The 23,900-nt window shown below is 40.6% G+C and overlaps 1 protein-coding gene across 1 annotated transcript; it reads right to left on the minus strand.

Annotated features, from left to right (window-relative positions):
* Positions 1-337: 337 nt before the first annotated feature.
* Positions 338-23,637, minus strand: MCUR1 (mitochondrial calcium uniporter regulator 1). The gene is made up of 9 exons (XM_060244161.1): positions 23,239-23,637; positions 20,945-21,064; positions 16,796-16,899; positions 14,710-14,811; positions 8,810-8,851; positions 5,638-5,709; positions 4,856-4,909; positions 2,876-2,990; positions 338-1,810 (listed from the first exon to the last, which is right to left on the minus strand). Exons 1-9 carry the CDS (start codon positions 23,582-23,584, stop codon positions 1,755-1,757), a joined length of 1,011 nt encoding a protein of 336 aa, XP_060100144.1. The 5' UTR covers positions 23,585-23,637; the 3' UTR covers positions 338-1,754.
* Positions 23,638-23,900: the final 263 nt, after the last annotated feature.

Here is a 23,900-nt window from a genome sequence, read left to right on the forward strand (position 1 = left end):
TTTGGGACTAGCATACCTCAAGGACTGTCACTTCCTATACTGTCCACTCTGCCAGTTAAGACCTGCTGCTCAAGCTCTTCTCTCTGTATCCCTTCTGTATCTTCAGAGGTTTGACAAGTAGCAACAAGGGGCGCACAATTTTTTATCAGTATTTTTTCAGTTCATATCTATCCCCCCCACCCATTTCTTTTGGGGATTTAAAAAAAAAAATTCCAGAAAAATCTCCCATACAGGTATTGGAATCTGAGAAGCTGATGCAGCTCTTTGGCCCCCAGGTTCTGAGTATAGTGATTTTGCTCCCTATGCTTTGACTTTTAAAAACCATTTTCTAGGCATATTTATGCAGATAACCTTTATTTGATTCTTTAAGTCAATTCAGCCACCCTTCTGCCACATAAACACTTGCAACACTGCTGCGCAAGGGTTAAGGAAGTGGTGTTATAACTTTACAGTTCAAAAATGGTTTACAGTTCAAAAATGGTAAAGAATAAAAAACAGGTTAAGCTGGGCATAACAACACATATAACAATGTATGCTGTAGAGTGTCATAACAGTATGGTTAAAAATGGGTACCACTCATCACAAGCTCCTAAATCAGCAAAATTATCTTAGTCCATATCAGTGGGAGAAGCACAATCATTATATACAGAATATATTCCTTTTGCAGACTTAAGTGTTCTCACGTAAGTATCTACTCCATTCATGAAGATCACACACAGGGGTCTCTGAATCTAGGTAATTATGTGGAATTTATTTCAATTGAACTAATTTTGGGCCTCTTGCCCTGTAAGGCTATTCTAGCAGTAGTCTCCAATCTTACTGACAAGCTACTACCTACATAAATTAGCTTCGGTAACAGTTTTATCAGCTTTATTCTTCAATACCAGCCACTACTAAGAAGTACTCGTTAGTAAATATTTTCATTTCAAGACCTCTCCTGATTCTGCTATTCTGCTGCTAGACTGAACTGGATCTTAACTTATTGGTTTAATTTTAATTGCTGGGCCAGAGATGGGGGAAAGTGTCTATGCAAAAGGCTAGTGCTTCTCACTAAGCATTATTTTTTCCATTTTTGGAACGAATGTGTCAACTGAGATGCAGTTTCAAGTTTACACCTCATCTTGCATCTTATCTACATTATCTTTCCACAATACCTGCTCATAAAAAACATGATTAATTGGATGGAAATGTACAACACCAGACACAATCAAAGCAATCAGTATGTCAATATATAATAACAAATCTTTGCATTATGCTTTGTGAACGCAGAAGAAATATGTAAACTGTGATTTAACTTAGGAGTTTCTAGCTCTGAAGGAATGGGGATCAAGGAAGGATCAGTAGATTTTTTTTCTTCCCTACCCCTTCACTTAGTGCTGAATTCTCTCCTCGAATGCACAGTACAAACAGCAAATATAACAAATGAACTTGGCATGTAACATCTTGGTGGATTTCCCTGTCAGTTATTATATTTGAAATGTCTATGAAACACCCCTTATCAGACATGTTAGCGTTGCAATAGCACAGAAAGACCCGAAGATTAAGGAGTGAAAAATATGGTTGACTAATTAGGGTCACGTTTTGACATATGTATTCGTCTTCAGGCACATTCTTTGGTTACATTCCATAGTTTAAAAAATAAAATGGCAATGACTCTATTTCAAAGTCAGGACTAAACTTCAGCCAGGCAACAATGCATCTTTGTTTCTTCTAAGATAAGGTAATATGAGTCCTTTCAAAAAATAGATTGTTTGTCATATCCATAAACGGTAAAATCCCAGTACTACTGTAAGACATGTAAATACAGAACCTGAAAGAAAATAAGGGTGGGAAAGAAAGTATGGGTATTTTTAGTCCTTAATCTCTATAAAAATACAAGCCTGACAACCTAGAAATGTTTCAAGATATGGTTTCAATCTTGACTATAGCCACATAGATGAGCAGGATCACATTCTAAAAACTACAATAACTATTTCAAGCACACAGTCTCAAGGAATTTTGGCCGCAAGAAATTTAAGAGGATGATGTAGAAAGGCCAGAGTATACCTACCACAGACCATCACATCTATGACAGTTATTATCAGAGATCAGAAAATATAGCAGATATTGTTTTGAGTTGCTTTATACAGTGTACAATTATTCAGTTCTTTTCTTGAAAACCTCTACATCAAACTTGTAATGGTGGATATTTATAATATTTATAATCAAACTTATTCCAAGTAGGGTTGCCAGGTCCCATCTTCTCCCTGGTGGTGGGATTTGGGGGGCATTCCAGGAGGGAGCGGGGCCATCCCCAATGTGATGACATCATGCAAGAGTGCCATCATCTCATCAGGGATGCAGCGCGCTTGTGCTTCACACTTTCCCCCAACCATTTAAAATAAACCTTCCCACAAATTTGCAATGTGCAGGGCATGCACAGCCCCCTTGAGAGGGTGCCCTGAGTACCTGCCCTGCAACCCACTCTTCAAGCACGGCTGTGGACAACTGTTGGAGGCAGGGTTCCCCCTGTGGCCAGCTAGCCAGCGTCTGGGGAAGCCCCCAAAATCGGGGGATCTCCTGCCCCCACCCGGGGACTGGCATCCCTAAAAGGTATATTATACAAATAACCAGTAACATAGGAGATTCTTTACATGGTCTATACACATGGTGTTATACACAGTCACAGGCTGGAGACATTGTTTGAGCAAAAGGTGCAAGTATACAAACAGTAAAGACATCTTGTGTTTCAAGCCAATGGAAAAGCCACATAATTAGTAAATCCTGGCAGGCAACCAAAAGTCATATTTGTTATAAAGAGTACTGGAGTCCACAAATGCCTAGCAGACATCCAAGACAGCTGACTAAGCACATGCCCCATGAGAGACCTCCTTACCTGCTAAATATTTAATGTTGTCAAGTTTGTGCGATTCAAGCATTGTTTTCAGTCCTGCAACCTCTGTATCTATTTTCCTGTCTGCCTTTGTTAACGCTCGATCTTGCTGTGCATGCTTAAAAAGTAAAAGTAATCAATGTTTCAATACCATTTAAGCATTTCCATTTAAAGGTTAGGCTCCTTTCTCTGAAAAATAAACACTGCACTCCCTTACATAGTAGACTTTCCTTGATAATGCTAGTAACATAAAATTATTATTTGCTCCAGTTATTTTCCTGCAATTAGTGTTAGGCATTTGCAGATCCCAACACTCCCCTTCCTCCAGATATTTCCAAGTATCTATGCATTAATTTTTCACTCTTTCTAAAAATCACTCTTACTCTGTAACATGTGCACCTTCTCTAGAAACATTCATAAGTAACTTTCCAAAAGAAAAGACCTCATTAAAACTGCCCAGTACAGTGGTAAATCCTATTAATATATTCACTTATTCTAAGCAATACTATGGAACCCACTAGGGAAGAGATTAGATCTTCAATATGAATTCCCAGAATCTACACACAAGCTTAAGAAACTCTATCTTAATATACATGAACCATTGACTGGAGGTTGGTTGGTTGGTTCTGAACATAAATGAAGCATTTCTACACTAAAGGCACTTTTACCATTTTTAGTTACTGTTATATGAATGCAATTTACATTGCTACATTTATTTACAGCTTGAATTTTAAGTATATTTACAGAAAGTAACTCCTGTTATAATCAATGTGGCATTTCAGAACAAAAGTGATTAAGATTATACACTTGTCTAATTTTTAAAACTCAATATCACTATACTCAAGTAATGAATCAGAAAGTTTCCTGTAGGCATCTTTTCTCACATGTACAAGCACTCTTCTCACAGTTAAAGTGCTCATAATACAAACCTGGTTAATTCCAAAAGGTGCATAGAACTATTAAAAGCATCTGTAATTTTGCTACTACATCTGTGGCCAAACAGCTCAGATGTTAAGAAAATACCCTCTATAGGCTGAACCATGAAATTACAAGGATGGTGTTTCCTGGGCTGGATGTCGCTCTCAGGTAGAATTTTAAAAATTGTGAACACCAATACTGTGTTTTAAACTAAAGATTAAAACTGGAGACACCAAACTGTGGTCAAGTCATATATTGTAAGGCTGCCAGATAAGATGACTTTCTTCATATGCTTTGTACCGAAGAACACAATTACTGATTAATTATGCACTCTTAAGATATTTTATAGGTTTTGAGAATAAATGTGCCCTTAAGAGACCTCATGGGCAATACTCCCTCTAAGCAGTGGACTCTTGTGAGTAACAATTCTTTTTTGTGAGCTACTGGCATTCAAGCTGTGAGCTACTGCATGAATTAGTCTGCTCTGCGGCCATTTTTCCTGAGCTAAGACAAAAATGTGTGAGCCAGAGGCTAAAAAACTGTGAGCTAGCTCACTCTAACTCAGCTTAGAGGGAACACTGCTCATGGGTTAAGTTTATCAAATGTTATTTATCTGAGGGTTCTCGCAAACATAGGCGAAGGGCTCAAGAATAGGGCAGTATCCATCCACATTGCAGACAGAAGTGAACATCCATCAGAATATAGTTTGACATCTACAGCACTGAATGTGTAGCATTTACCAAGATGATGCTCTAAACTCAGGGCTTTTCCTAGATCAGAATCAGAAATATGAATACATACTTGTGCAGAGGATAGTTTTAAAAGAGACCCTTCCCAATTTTGTATATTCCTGATTCTGAACTGAAGAAAATTTTATCCAGAAAAAAATATAATGTGCATTGTACTTTCAGTATTTCCAGAGTCACTCAACATAAAATATAAAAGGTTCTTTAGTACTATTTTCTTTGGCATATCCAAGGATTAGTAGTAGGTGTATAGATAAACGTGCACAAACAACATGGAGAGGGCTGCAATCATAATCAACCATTAAGTTCTAGTTCTTACCAATTCCACGATTTCTGTTCTCATTTTCAACAGTTTTCTGTCATTTAGCGAATACTAAAAAATAAGAGTAATGGATTACTCAAAAAAAAAACCCACTTTGATCCAAGCAGTTAACCTTCCCAGCAACCCTTTATGGCTTTAAATGGTCTATCCTTTGATTGTCTGTATGTCAATCATATCATTTCTTCAAGTAAAGCATAATATATTGGATAATAGTTATGATTTTAAAACTATTTATAAGCCTACAAAGAACAGGGTAACTTTTTAGACTATGATTGCCAAAAGATATTTGTAGAATGCTAGATGTGAGAACAATGTTTGCTATGAAGGTATACAGATTAAGTTATTGTGTTCTATTAAACTTCCAAAGAGTATATTATGAAGAGAACAGTAACAATCATTTGTTTTAATTACATGAATTTTTGCAAAGTTAAGACAGTATACTAAGCATAATTGACTTTATTAATTGTATGAAACAGAATAGAGTTTTTTTCTGGAAAAGAGGTGCTGAACTCTCAAGAGGGAAACAAAGGCAAAACACACAGGTGCCCCTCATGAACTTTGAAACATTTATGGAGAATTTTGTTTCCACAAAGACGTTCCGGAACTTTGTTCCACTGCATTTCCCCAGAAAAAAGCCTTGTATCTATTTATTACAATGGCCACAGATTGTATCGGATACAATTATTAGAAAAAGAAGCTTCACAAGCCACTAAGACCATCTTTGTCAAAACTGTACATTGCAGTGCTTCAGCTCAAGAGAGATGAAGAAATAAACATACCAGTTCTTTTACTCTGCTCTTTTCCAGGTTAAAATCTAACTTGCTGTCTGTACGAACTTTGGAAGTGTCTTCCTAGAGAAAAATTGCACAGAAATACTGACACAGTATACACTTTATCTTATATTCAAACAAATAATTTCACATGAAATACTTTAGCAGGAATGTCAATCATACAGCCCATGGGCTTTTATTCAGCCCATAAGCATGTGACGAGGGAACATGAGATGAGGGAGGGAACAGGAAGCTGCATGGGGGAGCAAGCTGGCGAGCCACTCCAGTTGTGGTTTCACTGCATGTTGGAAAAATCTCCTCTGTAGAGGTTTACTTTAGTGTAAGCCTCCCTGGTAAGTAGGAGACCGCTGCAACTACAAGCAAACATGCCTCCCCTCCTTCCCACAACACTTGGTGAAGGCAGCTTTTTTCTCTACGTGAGCTGGACAATGCCTAACCAAAGTGGCGTACCAAGGGCAGGATGTGCTGCGGGGAAAGGAACACCCAGGTACATTCAGTAATTTATTATTATTTATTTATTATTTTAAATTTCTATCCCACCCTCTCCGCAAGCGGACTCAGGGTGGCTAACAACATTCATTTTTTACAATTTAACCAATAAAACTACAGTTTAAAATTATTTAAAAACATTTCATTTCATGGTGCTGTATCACTACAATATAATATAGTATAAGTGGTGATCATGGTACTCTATAATGATGTAGGGTGGCAGCTCTCTCCCGGTTAGATCTCAAAGGCCTGTCTGGAAGCCCAATGGGGAGGCTTCGCATTGGGGAAGAAGAGGAATGGGCTGTGGGGACACTTGGCCTGCCTGATGTGGACTGTGATGCTGGAAAGGGGAATCAATCTTCCGCTCCCCACCAATGCAAAGCCCTGCCCTTGAGCAACTCTCAATCAAAAAGAAAAAAAGTAAGGTTAGAAAAAAAATACATTCTCTTCTTGCTCAGCATAGTATTTTTTAGTTTTAAGTTTTATTATGGTCAGCAACGAGATCCAACTGACAAACACTATCAGGTACACAGATATTCAAGTTAAACTCCAGTTAAAATAAAAACATAAAATTTAGCAAAAAAATCTATATAAAATTACATAGTAGAAATTGAATAATACACATTAAAAATAACATCTTAGATAACCATATTTAAAATTTGAGCCTGGAATCTAAAAACCGAAAACTATGTGATTTTAAGATATTGGGCAACTGCCTTGATGTATTTCATATTTTCGGGGGTCAGAAACCAGAAGACTTCATTAAGTCTTGTTGGTGTTCCAGTATCACAAACCCTTTGCCTAATTGTGAGTTTGGCCTGATCAATGGTCTGCAACAAAAATGCACCAGGTGAAAGGCCCGTTCTTTCAAGATTTCCCTCAACCCTGTGAAGCCAGCTTGGTTGGTAAGAATCTTGTGTTACCAGGGGAAGAAGCCAACAGAATAGTATTCTTAACTGTGCTGAGCAAGAAGAGAATGCATTTTTTCTCCTACACAAAGTCAGGGTCACCCCTCCCTCCTCATGTTTCAATTGGCTAGCCCTTCACATAAGAATTGGAAACGTGATCAGGTTGCTTCATTTCTTGTCCTTCCAGATTGTGAGGTTCAAAGTAAAAACTAAATTGCTCCAATTAAGCTAGGTAACTTTCTGCCTGTGTCTTGAAGACTCTACATTGTTTCTTTTCCTGGAAGGTCTTGGAAGGTCTATATTTCAAAACTGATTGCCTCTGAAACATGCTTGTATTTTGAGTAAAAAAATAATATTGTTAGTTGGGTTTGCTTGTGTCCTTTATGAAGTTTATATCTCCAGTAACTGGTGGTACATTTTATGGCACACATGACCTGGCCCAACACAGTGACATTTATGTCAGATCTGGCCTTTGTGGGGGGGGGGGGGGATGAGTTCAACACTCTGATAGTGAAGGAGAGCCCCTGAATAATTAATACCCCAATAATAATAATATTTGTCATACTGAGTAAAAATATGCTTTGTCTTCAAACAAAGGGGTCTGTTGTAAAACTGCTATTAGAAACTGACATTACTGCCCAGTGGGTGTGAGCTCCAGCTGTAAGATTAGATAAGGGAATAGCCTCCTACAGGTGACTTGCTGTATATAGATAAGTAAGGAAATTTCTTCATGGAAATTTTACTAGGAGTTCTGTAAGGCGGGACCTTTGAAATCAGATAAGCCTGTGTGACTGCCTGCTTGTTTTCTGTGTGAATAAAACTGTCTGTATGTAGAATGATTGTAACTCAGTCATTTTGGGGGCCCATGCCTGACTGGGTTCTGCTTATGGTACCATAAAGTAAACCTCGCTTCAAACCTGTAAGTCTGTGCTAACCTCATTATTTCTCTGCTTCAGTAGCATTCTTTCTTTATTCACTTTCTTTATTCAAGTTTGAATAGGGTGATATGGGCCTTGCAGCTCCTCCTATTGCTTCATGGAGCAAAGGGAGTAAAAGGGGGGGGGGATCAGCAGCATACATTGCTGGGGTGCCACTTCTATAGTATAGACTTCCAGGCAAATCCTAGTATGGTGCCCTGATGTGGTGACATCAATTCCAGGTTTGCACAACAAGTAATGTTGCAGCTGTGGCACACTGATTATAATCAAGTCTCTGCCCCTAACCCCACATTTGGAGGAAGGCTCCACACTTTGCTACACAGAGTGGCAGGATACATGCCAGCATGCACAATTCTGGGTTGGATCCTATGTCCTATAAGCTGAAATCACTTGCAGATCTTTCACACTTCCCCTCCCCTAAAAGCCGTCTGAGATCTCTGAAAAGCTGATGCTCAGTATGAGTACTCCTTAGACAAAATGCTACGGAGTTCTGGGGTAAATAAGGGAAATCAGATTACACTACCTGCACTTTCTTCCACTGATGGAGCCTCTTGCATCAGTAGAAACTTTGCCAGCAAAAGAACAGAAGGGGAAATATCACCAGATTCTCTCTCTTCCTATCCCAAGCCCCGACAGGGGAGAAAAAAAGACCCAATTTTTCTTTTGTGCTCACAATTTGTATGATCTAGTCCTCAACACTTGTATGGTATCCAAGACATGCCTTTAACAAAACTGATCAAATCAGTGGCTATGATTTAGGAAAGCCTGAACTACCCTTACTTCACCTTTTAGACAGCACCCATTACCACACACAAAATAACTTACCATTACTTGCTTTTTTAGCTGCTGAAGTTCAAGTTTTATTTTCTTTGAATTAAAAAAACAAACATACACATTAAAGTTGCATATATTCAGACTACAGAATTAAAGTCATTATGTATATGCTGAATAAAAGATCAAAAATTATCCCTATATGCACAGACACATGCTCAATCAAAACTCTCTGTACATTTGCAGCTTATGAAACTGAGAAATCTGAGATTCTGTAAAAACAAAAGCTGTTATATGACTATCAGAAGAGCCTCAATCATTCAGCAGAACAACATGCGCACATATAAGCAGGGGTGGGTGGGTGTTGGACTACATCCATGGTGCTTATTCATACATTTAATCCATGGGATAATCCTATCACTTTATTTCTTCCCCACATTAGCTGTTTTGCTGCACAAGAGAGTAAACAGGAAAGCTTCAGTTGTTTTCAAAAGCTAGTCTCCAACATAGTGTCTACTTCCTGATCCCACTATTTCTCACAAAAATGATGGCATGTTCTAAGTACATGTTCACAGCCTGTAAAACTATCAGCAAGCAGTGGATTCGCTCTAATATCCACAAGGGGCAGCACAAGGGAGAGTCACAATCCAGTTGGCTGCCACTTCAATTTTGCTGCTCTGCTGTCCCAGAACAACTGGGAAAGTGAGTGCAAGAAAGATTTTAAACAACTTCATGCTGAAATTGTTGGAGCAAGAATCTACATAAACCCAGTCTGACAGCTACAGTATGACAGCTGGTGATCTAGCTGCCAGGCTAGGTCACAGTGACCTGATCAGCAGACCGGCTTGAGCCGGCAGAAGCCAAGTGATGCAATCTGCTGAGTCAGCATGGCCAGGATTGGCTGCTTGGACTATATATGATCTGTGTGTGCATCACACAGGTCTCTCCCTGTGAGATGGTGGTTAGGCGAAGCACTTTGTCCGTGGAGGTGATATTGTATAGACTGCACAAGAGAGCACTTGTTGTGTATATATGTTAATACACCTTTTGGCACTAGTTGCACGTGTAAGCCTGATTTTCTTTCCTGAAGCCCTGTGTCGGGCAAGTCATCTCCCTCACTCTGCTACTCCCGCTCCGACAGGGTTATGGGCCCAGCACGCTTCCGCTGCGCGGAGGAGAGAGTTGAGAGTTGAGCTGACTGTGAGTTTGGAAAGAGCCGGAGGCGAGGAACGCCGGTGAAGGACACAGAAGCACCACCGTTCTCTGTTTGAGAGCCAGAGGGACGTCGGCAGCCAGCCGTGAGGAGGAGTCGGCACGATGGCTCAGCAACAGCTTGGAGTAGCCGTTGAGAAGCTCACCTCAGCCAACTACGCGGTGTGGAGCCTGAGAATGCAACACTACCTCAAGCGTGAAGGGCAATGGCTGTTCGTGAGTAACCCCCCTGCTGACTTATCTCCTGCCGAGACTGTGTTATCGGATAAGGCACTGGCCAACATAGTGCTATCTATAGGAGATGACCAGCTGGTTTATGTGCGAGGGAAGGACACTCCCAAGGCTGCCTGGGACGCGTTGAGTGCGGTGCATGTTAGCACCACTGCTGGTTCCCTCATGGCCTTGACAAGGAGGATGTTCCGCACCGTTATGCCGGCTGGAGGGTGTGTGAAAGATCACATCAAACGGCTAACGGACTGTTTCGTTGAGCTGGAGGCAAGAGGCAAGACTGTAGCTCCAGACGACAGAGTGTACATTTTGCTGTCGTCGTTGCCACCTGAGTACACTCCCCTGATAACTTCTCTGGAGACGGTGGACGTAGCGACCCTGACCATGGAATACGTCTGTGCCCACCTGCTTGACTTCCAAGAGAGAATTGCGGCCGTGAGCTGTCCGGGGGTGTCGGCCAGGCAGCGTGCTGTTATCGGTGTGTCCGGGAAGACAGCCAAGAATGAGCCAGCTTTTGCTGCTGGCAGGCGTCCGAAGGTGGAGGAAGTGGAGCCGACTGCGTTTGCAGTCCGTCGCTGCTATGGATGCGGGTCGTCGCAGCACCTGCTCCGAGCTTGCCCTGAGAGGGAGAAGAGGCGGGGGCGTGTGCGGCGAGAGCGGAGGACCGCCAGCCCGTGTGAGGAAGCAACCCGGCTGGTCACGTCTGCAGTAGAGAGCACAGGGTCTGCTTGGATTTTAGACTCCGGGGCAACGAGCCATCTCTGCTGCGAGAAGGAGTTGTTGAAAAACATTGACAGTCCTGAGCATAAGTATGTGAGATTGGCTGATGGGACCACTGCCAATTCTGTTTGCTCAGGCAATGTGGAATTTCCTGCACTGAAATGTATGTTGCAAAATGTGTTGTATGTACCCTCACTGCAGTCTAACCTGTTGAGTGTTAGCACACTGGTTGACCAGGGATACCAGGTGAGATTTGAGAAAACCTGCTGCAAAATCCTGGGAGGTGGGGGAAAGTTGCTTGTGACAGGAAAGAGGGAAGGTAAACTGTATGTGGTCCAGAGTGATTGTGCCCAGGTGGCTCAGGTGTCGAATGAGCCTGTGCACAATAATTGTATACATTTGCTCCATAGGAGACTCGGGCACTGCGGATTTAGGGCGTTAAAGAAAACCCTGGAGCTTGTGCCTAGTTTGAAAGTAAATCCTTGCAAATGTTACTTGGATTGCCAGGTCTGCAAGAAGACCAAAAGCAAGGCGTGTGCTGTTGCTAAGGAAAGCTCAAGGGAAAGCACACGAGCCCTGGAACTAGTCCATTTAGACGTTATTGGCCCATTGCCAAAGAGTCTGTCGGGGAGGAGATACTGCTTGGTGGCCACCGACGACCACACGAGGTACGCGTGGGTTTTCACCATGGTGCATAAGTCTGAGGTGTATAAGACATTCACCAAGTGGGTCAAAGCAGTGGAGAGACAATTAGGGGTTAATCTCCTGGCTGTACAAACCGACAGAGGGGGGGAATTCTTATCTAACCAGATGAAACGTTGGCTGGAGAACAAGGGCATCGCCCACCGTCTGACGAACCCGGCAACGCCCCGAGAAAATGGGCATGGGGCTGTATTGCAGAATGTGATGTATTGCATGTTAGAGGATGCACAACTGCCAATGTCCTATTGGGCAGAAACCATACATGCAGCTGTTTTTTTGCAAAATAGGGTTTGGTGTAATACTGTGAAAAATGTGCCTTACAGGTTACTGTTGAACAAGACCCCAGATTTGAGTTCTTTAAAAGTCTTTGGGTCACGGGCTCGGGTTGGCATCCACTCCACGAGTAGCGGGGAGGGGGATGTCCGGGCAGAGAGCCTAATTTTTCTGGGCTACAAGCCAAGGGCCAGGTGTTATCGCTTCTGCAATAGCAAAAGCAAGATAACACTTAATAAGAGTGCCCAGTTCAATGAAGAAAGCAGCTGGCCAAGGTTGCACTCCTTGCAGAAACAATTTGTCCTGCTGCCAAGTAGCGATAACGATGTTGGAGCGCAGCCCAGAACTCCAGCCCAGGAGGTGGCACCCAGTGGGGCTGGAGAAGGTGAGCCGAATGCTGGCACAGAGCCCGACGAGCAGAGTCAGGAGGCAGAGCCTCAAATGCAGGAACTGGAGGTAAAGTGTGAGAGTCAGGAGGTTCAACACCCAATTACAGGGGCAGAGCAACCAGCCCAGGAGGTGGGAACAGAGCAACCCGAAGAAGACAAAGCTGGTCCAAGCACAGGGCCACGGGTGTCTGCCAGGTCCACCAAAGGCCAACGTCCCGCTAGGTACAAGTGTCCCTATGTCACTCTGACTGTCAATCCAGACCCACCCGGATTAGAGGAAATGTTAAAAGAAAAGGCTAAGAAATGGAAAGCCTGGGTGGCAGAGTGCGAGGCAAGGGAGAAGGAGGCTGAAGCCAAGCGTCTGAAAGAGCTGGCTGAACAGGAACACGATGATGTGTTTTACAATCATGATGAGTTCCTGAACGAATTCCGGAAAGGGTTCCGAGCTACGTAAATATGAACTGTAATGTTGCTGGTGGACATGTATGTAAACTGTGTAAAGTGTTTTGGTGCACTGGGTTTAAATAGATTAGGAGGTGTGTTGGAGCAAGAATCTACATAAACCCAGTCTGACAGCTACAGTATGACAGCTGGTGATCTAGCTGCCAGGCTAGGTCACAGTGACCTGATCAGCAGACCGGCTTGAGCCGGCAGAAGCCAAGTGATGCAATCTGCTGAGTCAGCATGGCCAGGATTGGCTGCTTGGACTATATATGATCTGTGTGTGCATCACACAGGTCTCTCCCTGTGAGATGGTGGTTAGGCGAAGCACTTTGTCCGTGGAGGTGATATTGTATAGACTGCACAAGAGAGCACTTGTTGTGTATATATGTTAATACACCTTTTGGCACTAGTTGCACGTGTAAGCCTGATTTTCTTTCCTGAAGCCCTGTGTCGGGCAAGTCATCTCCCTCACTCTGCTACTCCCGCTCCGACAGAAATTCCAATATCAATGAACATTTGTCAAATTACACTGCATATGTAATGCCAAGGGTAGCTTTAGCATTTTTCAGTAGACAGCAATGCTCCCACTAAGTTGTGAAGCCTTGTGAGCAAAAATTCTACTTTGTCCGCTATTGGCATTAAAGTTGTGAGCTGTTGCATAAAGTTTGCTCTGGAGCCATTTTTACTGAGCTAAGACAAAAAAAAGGGTGATCTGAAGGCTAAAAAACTGTGAGCTAGCTCACACTAACTCAGCTTAGAGGGAACACTAGTAGAGTGTCAATACTTCTATATAGAATGAAGACTTGGAAGGAACAAACCTTCCCCCAACAAGAAACTCAATACATTGTTTTCTCCAAAGTTAAGACGAGCAGACACAATTAAAATATCCTACTTGTACTAGCTGTCTTCAAGTGAGGAACATGAAGTAGTAAATAAACCAGGGGCACCATCCACCTGAACTATGTCACACCCACACACCTCACTGAAAACATACTTCTCTTCCTTTGCCATCATACCTCAAATGCCTTCTGTCAGGTTCATAAAGCTTTTCTCCATTAACTGGTTTCTATGGCTGCTTTATTGTTATCTTTCCCCCCTTTTGCATGTTTCATACTAAAGCTGCCACCAAAATTTTTTGATAAATGGTCTACAGCAACTATGTATTAGATGTGTGCTTTGGGTTTACTCAAACAAAAATACCCCTCCCCCAAAAAAATATCTTACCAGTAGTTTTTTGGGGGGAGGGAATTTAAGCTGAAAAGAAATTAGATATTATTTGGATGTTATTCAGGAGTAGTTTGAACTGCTCCTCTTTAAATGCCTTCTGAGTTCACTCACTGTGTAGTGTCACTGGAGGAAAAGGCATTTAAAGAGGGTCTCTTCTCCAAGCTGTGCCACTACCAGAGTGGTGTGACTCAGTGAGTGAACACAGAAGGCATTTAAAGAGTCTGTGGTCTCCTTAAATGCCAATTCCTTCTCTACTGAAAGTAATGGAGGATGGGGACACCTTCATTGGGGTCCCATAAAACTGGACCCCAGTCTAATGTGTTTTTAAAAAAACTGCTGTCTTTATGAGAGACAACAGTGGCAATGCTGCAAATTTAGTGCCTGTACCTCCCCCCAGAGCCCCAAATCAATTCTCCATTACATCCTATGGGGACCAATGTTCCCTATAGGGTATAATGGAGCACCCCCCCCCCCAATCACATTTCCTGGATATTTCCCAAATGGGGATTCAGGAATATTAGGAAATATCAATACTTTTCAGATTCAATATACTCAAACCCGAAAAATATTGGGAAGGGGGGGTGCAACATATCCCTACTCTGTATGTTAAAACAAAAAACAAACCCTAGCAATAACCAATACAGTTCTACCACTTATTTACACAGTAATTGTGATGGCAGAGAAAGAACTAGGAGCCCACTGGGAATAAGGAACAGTTTTATACAACACGAGCAAAAAGAACTGTGGAGTAAATTTTACCTCATTTTCTGCTCGAAGTGCAGAAAATTCACTCTTCTCCAAAATGATCATATCCTTTTTCAAAACACCAATGTGAGACATTATCTGCTGAAGAGCTATTTCCTTTCAAAGAAAAAAAATACTTTAGACTGAGGTGGCCAAACTTGCTAAATGTAACAGCCGCATAGAATAAACATCAGAAGTTTGAGAGCTGCAAGACAAAAGCATCAGATGAGGGAGGGAGGGAAAGAAGGAAGGAAAGAAGGGGTAGAAAGAAATCAACTTTAATTTTAAATGCATTATCCAAGCTGCTACCTGGCTTGGCTTGGAGAAGTGATTTAAAGAGACAAATGCCTTCTTCGAGCCAACTAAGGGGGCGGTGGGGGCTTTGAGAGCCACACAGCACATGTGAAAGAGCTACATATGGCTCCTGAGCCGCAGTTTGGCCACCCCTGCTTTAGATTAACACCACCAAAACCATTGCATATTTTTCTTCATTCTTACACACTCAAGACTTTAACTGTAACTAGTATTAAGACATTCTAAACTGGCTTAGAGCTCAATCTAGTTGAACACAGGTTAGTGCCTGTGGACAGAAGAATCCCACTGGGCTCAACAGATTTCTGTTTTCCCTCTGTCTTGACAACAAATACAGCACAGTTACCAGTAACATGTACAACACAGAGAGAAGGTTGGATGGGGGTATAGGATGTGCTCATGGATCTCCCACTGCCTGCAGTGGCTCCTCCTGCCATCATACATATATGTAGTTGTATGAGGGGAATAAAGGAGAATGGCTAGACTGAGCCCAGGGAGACTCCTTCTGTGGAATGTCTGCTTTATGAAAATGATTTAGCAAAGCACGGGATCTACATTCAAAACAAAGAAACCATATGCTAGTATTGTTGACTATGCTAGTTATACATATGACTAAAAAAATCTACATGGGAAATACTAACATGCACGTTACCCAAACAATGCTTACTAGTAGTTAATAGCAGGCATGGTGGATTAGAGAGCAAGTTAGAGTCAAGTCTGTACTGAGTGTACAGCTTTCTTGCTAGATTTTGATTCAACTAGCTTAACTCTGCATTCTGTACATTAACAGGACTAAGTAGAGAATTATTTGATGAACCACCATTAGTACAGCCACAATGCAGCATTCCATGAAACTATGACCAACATATGGAAGACAACGTAAACCATTCCCCTACAATGTAATGTCTAGATTAGCAACTCTGAATAAGCAGTAGTTAACCCCAGTATCTGATAAAAATTCTCATGGCAAAAGGTGGAGGGGGGGCAGGGGGGCATGGACCAAACTGGCTGTGTTTTCCCTAACACACTAGGCCACAAAAAAAAACCCATACAGTGACAAGAACTGATGTTTCCCCTGAGTCATCCCATATCAATTATTATTAGGTCAGTCATAGGAATCTTTAGCCCATTTATGAACCACAGCTAAAGATAAAGTAATTACATTTCTCAAGTACTTTTGAGCACTCTATAAGGCCATTAATCACAATAATGCCATTCATGCCTACTATGTCCACTTGTAACAACACGAAAAAGAAAAAATAATTTGTTGACACCTAAGAAATATCAATGGCTCACTGAGGCTGCAAATTAAGTATGCATACTTGAGAGAATGTTTCAACAGCATCAATAGAAATAGCTTGCAGATTACTGCATTTAATTATGATCATGGTGTAACCATAAACACATTTTGATGGAAGCACATTCTACTAACATCAGTAAGACTTATACAAGTTTCTAACTAAGGTTTAATAAATCCTTGCTTCAAACACTCAGCTTTAGGATAATTTAAGAGCTCATCATTTCCATTCTTACAATGAATACAGTTACAGCTAATGTATTGAAAAACACAGATCTAGATGCTTAAAAGTGTTGAAATGCTTTTTTTGTATGTGTGGGAATCAAATCTAAATTAACCAATATCAGAAAACTATTGGAGATCAGAAAACAGCACTTAAAGAAAAATGGTTATCAACTCTTTGACATTAGCAATACAGGTTTTCGCATCCATTTTCCAAAACACATTAATTATATACTTGGCTAAAATTAAACATTATGTTTTATATATAACCTGCTGTACTTTGGTGACCATGTCCTTGTACATCACAGCCATATTGCCATTCATGGTGTTAATTAATGCAGATACAATAATCTCGGATTGCAGAGTGGTGAAACCTAGAATGATATACAAAATTGCCAAATGTTGAAACCTCCATTCTTGAACAAAGATTGACCACGTGCAACTGATACATAACTTGCCCATACAAAAAGCTGGAAATGGATGACACGTAATATTCACAAAAACAAAGGCTGCCTTAGCAAGGCTTGGCATAACTGCTTGCAGAAAAGTTTTATCTTTCCCATTTCACTTACATTACATATAAAGAGCAACCTAAATCCTGAGGTGGGGACCCAACTTTCCTGGATCTCATGAGGATCTACTTTGCTGCCAAGTCCACATATCTAAATAAATGTAGTTCCTAACACAAAGCCTTATAGTTTCTGTTTTTAAGTTGGATCATAATGAACTACAACAAGTTCACTACAATAGAGATGGTCAGAAAATTAAAACCAGATCCTTATAAAAGCAGCATTCTTTGAGATTTGTCCAATCTGAGTTATGGCACATTCATAAATGTAACAGAAAGAACAGCAATTGTAGCTATAAAAAATTAGTAATAATTTTTAATTATTGTGCACAGGGTGTATATAAAAAGGACGCTATCCCTTGTACTAGACAATGGAGGTGACTAGAACAAACCCATTCTTGCTATTTGTATTGTCATCAACCTCCATGCAGTAGAGTTTAAAACGTCAGGAAGTTTACAACTTAAACAATGCCACAGGTGACAAAGCAAAGAGAGGCAGAAATGAACATGCTTCCATTCTAATTTGTTTTGTTTCAATAGAGAATGGGGGTTTGCGGGAGTGTTCATGGGATAAATGGATTCTGAGATGGACTTGAAGAAGCATCTCTCTCAGTATCTAATAATGCACAACTCAAGTGCCTTGTAGCAATTTCTTCTGTTCCCTGAAATAGAACTCGCCCATGCCAGAGCATGTTCTGCAATTGCTGAAATATTCTGGAATGGGCTTTAACTAGACAAATAGACTGCCAACTTGCTATCTATTTTTAGGAGGGTCTGCAAAATGGCTTGATTCATGAGAACCCCTAAAATTCAGTATTGGTCAGACCGCTGTGGCTGTTTATTCTCTTTGCTGTCTATTCTCTTTTTTGGGGGGGTTATTTTTATCTTTCTGTGTGGTTTTCACATGGGAACAGGCTTGTGTGGTTTCCCCTTTGCTGGTTCAGCTGCAGATGAAGCTCAGTATGATCTGTCTCCCTGCAGTTTCTCCACCCCAGAAGCCATCTGGGTCCAAGGCCAGAGAACAAAGTGCCCTGACAAGGAACCTCAAGAACTGCAGCAACACAAAAAGCCTGAAGAGCAACAGTACTACTACCACAGAGGACTCTTCAAGCTGCAGCAGACTTGCTGAAGGCCTCAGAGACATAGTAAAAGACTTTAATCACCTTTACTGTTACAACTGTAAGTTGTGTTGTCTAAGTCTGAATTTTGTATGTGTGCATCATGTTTTGATTCCTCATCCCTCTTTGTTTAATTACTTCTATTTTAAATTCTTCTTCTGTTATCACTATAAGTGGGAGCTGTGGGTTTTTTTGTTGCCTACCGGACATTCCCCCTGATGAGAAGGGGAGACCAGTGGGCTGGAGCCACAACTGCTTTCTTTTTGTCACGCCCACCCACTTCATTAACAAATTCAGAGCCAGTAATTTCTTCCCTCAAACATGACTTAACCAGATTAATAAACATTATGAAGAATGGATTAATTTTTTGGGGGGGGGGGGGGAGGGACAAATTAGACTAAATGATGAATAACATACTACTGTGGTTTCAATATTTGCAATTGGCCCATATGGTAAACCAGCCCAACATGAAATTAGGATTATCAAGATTTTGAAGTATTTTAACAATTCATATGAACCTTATAAACACCTTGTTTCTAAGTTATACAATATTATTTTCATCTCAAACCTTATCTCACAGTAACTACTGTCACAAGGATGTAGGAAGTACATTTACCATTTTGCAATGGAAATCCATATGGGCTTCAATGCTCTTCCAATCCAGGAGGATAACCATCAGGATGAAATTTTTTTAAACTCTTATCTAGGTGATATCTCACTCCACAGAAGCTACACTATATGACAACACTCTCGTCAGCTTGTTGGAGAGGTTGTAGGAATACATGGGAATATAGGATCGTATCGGCATTGCTGGTGGAGCTGCAGATTTTTATACAGTCATTTTGGTCTATAGTCATATAACAAATACATATTATAATGGCATTCAGAATTCCACTGATATATTGCTTTTAAACTCATGGTATAATTACCATACCGGCCAATCAATAAAGAACTGACTGAGATTGTATGTGCTGCAGCTAGGTTTATAATAACCAAATCTTGGGAAAGCAATATGCAATTGAGAGAATCTGAATAGTTAAACAAAGTATGTGAAATTTTGCATAATGGATAAAAATTACTGACTATATTCTTTTAAGAGATTCAGTTTTATATACCTCAAGCTTTATTCCAATATGGTATCCCTTCCTAAATAATTTATCAACTAGAGAAAAATATGCCTCACTATTAGACGTTATTATACTAAAGTAAAGTTGGATATAAGTAGTTTCTCATGGATTGTATTAAGTATTGTAGTACGTATTATGTACCAGAATGTAAATAATTACTTTAGTGTTGTTTATGATTTGTGATTGTCTGAAAATAAATTTTAAAAACCGGGTTGGTGGAAGAAACTGGGGTTACACAAGGATTTAAAATTTCTCAATAGCTGTTTTCAAAAAGGAAAAAAAATTAGAAGTAGAAGGGAAAATTTGGGTAACTGAGGGAAAATATGATATAAATAAAAATTTTGGTAATAAGAAAAATTATGGTAAATAAATATAAACATTGGAGGAAAACATAGGTATATGTTTTGGCAAAAAAATGTAGGCAAACCTTAAAAAGACACATTGTCTTTCATTCAGAATTGCAGTAATAACACAAATGAAAAAATAAAAGTATTAAAAGGAAGCAAACTAAAATTATCATCTTTATTCTAAGTTTAAAGCCATTACTATTCTTAACCTTTTCAGTCTCCCAGAATCTTTTATTTCACCCAAGGTATTGACCCTTGGTAAAATACCTTCAGTTTTATACGACCATAATGTATTAATGCAGTTCTTCCCTTTAGCAAAATTTTGACAACTACAAATTACATTACAAGATTCATAAATGCCACCTTATTGCAATTATAACATAGTTCTTTACTATGTCTTTAGTTTTAAACCTACAAAAGTATCAAAACCTAACAACATTTCTTCCCTTTTAACAGCATCATTTATCTTCAGTACTGTATTGTTATTATATTACTTTGTGGGTTATGCAAATCACTATTCCGGGTATGAGTTTATGGAACCAAAAGGGCAGTCGCCCCAAAAAGTTTGGGAACCACTATTCTAATATAATTTTTTTTAAATAAAGAAGCCCCCTGGTGGCAGGAGGAGAAATAGATACTGTGGAAACGGGATCTGGGAAACAGCTAGATTTGATTCCAGTAACATTATTGAGATCAACAAGATTTTGTAAACAGAAGGTTTTGAGAGTCAAAGCATCTCTGACGAGGAGAGCTTTGACTTTTGAAAGCTTATCCCACCAAATCTTGTTGGTTACTAAGGTGCTACTGGACTCAAATCTAGCTGAAGCCCAATGCTTCCTCCGCAAGGATTTGAGGAAATGGCTATCATGTGGGCAGGAAAATCCAAATTCCCCACAGCAGCCATCCAGCCCTTACTGCATTACCCTAAAAAACTTGAAAACAAAGCAGGTTTGAGAAAGACTGGAGAAATGGTAGCAAAACCCCAGGTGGTGCATAAATACATCACAATGCTGCAGGGAAATAAGGGGAAAATATTTCCCACAAGGCAGATAATCTCTGTGAAAGTCCATCCTGACAAGACTGTATATTGTATGCTACTGTAAGACTCATCTGAGAAAGGTAGCCTATAAACACTTAAGCAAGGAAAAAGAGAGAGGATAGCAACAAGCAGATGTTCTGGGAGACAGTTGTAGATACAAGAGGAACCATGGGAATAATACAGGGTACACAAACATGCACATATACAGCAGAGAAGTTACCATTTTCCTCCATAAGGCACACAAGGGCATGGGTGTCAAAATAAAGCTTCTTGCTTCCTGACAGGGGGAAACTTGCCTTACTGGCTTCTACGTGTAGGGGTGATACACAGATGCTGATATCTAAAAGGGGGGAAATTAGAATCAATTTAATACACAGCCATATACACACACAGAGTCATATTTAAAATCCAAATCCTTCCAAACTTTACAATCCACAGTCATAGGACAAGTCTGTCTACACTACCATTTATCTTCCTTTGCCTCTAAACATGGGAGGGAAAAAACCCAGTGAGATCTAGTTTTAAACAGCACAGCTGTATTCCTTGCAACATATCCATCCTTTCCATCATGAATAAATCAATTCCTTAGTATCACAAGTGATACATTTTTAAATATGAGATTTTTACAGTCCTCATCCCATCCATCTTAAAAGTGGGTTACAACAATACAGAAAATATAAGATATAAAATATTTTTGTCTAAAACAATCAGATGAAATGCACACCCAGTTGGCTATTCAATTGAAAATTATAACACAATGGAAATATTGTAGCCAAGCTAAGCACTTTTAAGTTCTTTAGAGTTCTGTGAAAGAGAGATAAACACACACCACTGTTGTGTAGTGTTCAAGGGGCAGGATTAAGATAAGAGCGACCCACATTCTAGTCCTTACTCATCTATAAAACTCACTGTGTGAGTTGTAAAGTTTGGAAGGATTACAAAGTTTGGATTGGATTGTAAAGTTTGGAAAGATTCTTTCTCAGTCTAAGCTACCTTACAGCAGTTTTGTGAGGATAATATAGAGAAGGGGAGAATTAAATACACAACACTGAGCTCTTTGGAGGAATGGTGATATAAAATGAACAAAAAAGTAATTCTAGATGTGTCATCATGTCAATTCCTAAGTACTACGGTATTTATTTTGCTGCTACAACCTAACAAATTTGATTTCAGCATAAATTTGATAGCCCATAAGATGCCATTGGACTCCCCCTATATTTGAAAAACTAAACAGAAACTTCAAAAAGTGCTCTAATCAGCAGAACTCTATTTTCTTCTCCTTAAAAACAGTTCCCAAAAATTCTGGAAGGAGGCACTATCCCAAATTAAACTGATATCTGGGCATGACATTCCACTTAGACCTGAAATCGTATTGCTGAACTATTGGCCTCAAGGAACATATCCTCCAAGCAACAAAGACTTAATAGATACGATGATTGTAGCTGCCAGAACATTAATTCCCACAAAATGGAACAACCAAGCAGCACCTAGCCTATATCTATGGTATTGCAAACTGTGGGATCAATATATAATGGAGAATATTTCAGATATAATCCACAGAGTAATACAATTTCCTAAACAAACTACCTTTATTGAAAAATGGTGCCCCTTACTTGACTACTTGGTAAACAAAAACTTTATATCACTTGGTTGGGCACAACAACAGAGATGGCTATAAAAACTGCTCTTCTAGGACATGAAATGTTATCACTCTTTGTTACAAATACATGTTGTTGGTGTGATACTTTATACCTCTGTAACTCTACATAAGCTAATTTACTAAGTATTGACTGTTGTCTGCGTAATTCTAATCTCAACTTTAATATAGTTAATTTTTATTATATAAAAAGTCCCATGAATTTATTGTGAGGTTCATTTGAGAACAAAGTCCAGTAAGACTTCCTAACAACACATTAGGTGCACAAGAACATCACTATTCTCTTTTAGCTGTATTGACATACTCAAATAGAGATATTGGCTGTTTATCTCATTACATATAATAAACCCATCTTCCACTATATTTTAATGTATTTTTCTTCTTTAATGTACATTCCTTCTATATGTATGTTACATGTTAAAAGGTAGATCAGTTGGATGGGAAACACTTCTAAGAACGAAATGCCCTCAATTTGGCCCCGGCTTATAACAATTGAATGATTAACAGACATTCTCACATTTTGACATGTTCCTGTTTTATTGGTTTCTCATGCTACCGAGATCAAAGGTTTGCTAAATTTGTTGATTTTACTATTCTGTCATTGGATCTTAAATTTGTACCATTTAGCATTCCAAACCACGCTAACCAGCTCTATGTAGCTCTGCTCACTGTACCTGATTCCTCGTCTGATGAAGTGTGCTTGGAGCACACGAAAGCTTACATTCGGAATAAAACCTTGTTGGTCTTAAAGGTGAAACTTGACTCCTACTTTGTTCTACTGCCCACTTGGATCTAACGCATCTAATTGTATACGTCCCTCCCTCCCTGAAACACTCCTCCCCACCCGCCGCCTTTACCTCGCTGTTTGGAGACGAGGGAACGACCCCCATCGAGGCTGAGGAAACGGCTCCTCCTCGCCCCGAACGCGCCGACGCTCTCGCCGCATGAAAAGCCACGCGCTGCTGAACTTGCGCGGCCGTTGGTCTCGAGGCCGGCAGAAGCCAGGAGCTTGCCACCAGCTCCCGACTCGCCGTTACTACTCCTACGCTTCCAGTCTCCTAGGCAACGGCGCGAGACGGCCGAGCGTACGACGACATTACGTGAGGCACCGGAAAGGAAAGCTCGTCGCTCCCGCTGGATAAGGAAGACCCTCTTCCTGCCACCCACAACCACTACGACGGCTGCAGCCTGACCTCTCACCATCCCGGCTCTTCAGTTCCCCTTGAAGGCGAAGACTGAGGGCGTCTCCGCTCTGCCTCATCGCTCAAGGAGGCATCCCGGGATTCTTTTCGCCGTCCAACCCCCCACCTCCCCGCTCGTTGGTTCCGGCACAAACACGTTCCGCTTCAGCTCACGCGCTGACCTGAGAGGCTGCCTAGATGACGTCATAACAAACAACATACACGCCCCGCCCACTTAGCTGGGTGAAGAAGGTTGAGCGACCGCCTTGTGTTGATTGTTTGAGCCACGTTCCTTTTCTCAGGGGAGAAAATGAAGCGGTCGGGCATAGAAAGCGCCG

The sequence above is a fragment of the Heteronotia binoei genome, chromosome 7, assembly GCF_032191835.1.
Source record: "Heteronotia binoei isolate CCM8104 ecotype False Entrance Well chromosome 7, APGP_CSIRO_Hbin_v1, whole genome shotgun sequence".
Taxonomy (NCBI): domain Eukaryota; kingdom Metazoa; phylum Chordata; class Lepidosauria; order Squamata; family Gekkonidae; genus Heteronotia; species Heteronotia binoei.

Coding starts and splice junctions, on each gene's coding strand:
- MCUR1 (XM_060244161.1), bottom strand. CDS start 23,584: ATGGTGAGAGGTCAGGCTGCAGCCGTCGTAGTGGTTGTGGGTGGCAGG. Junction 16,900..20,944: donor GTGCCTTATGGAGGAAAATG/GTAACTTCTCTG, acceptor ATATCATTCTAG/GTTTCACCACTCTGCAATCC. Junction 2,991..4,855: donor GAACAGAAATCGTGGAATTG/GTAAGAACTAGA, acceptor TTACTTTTTAAG/CATGCACAGCAAGATCGAGC.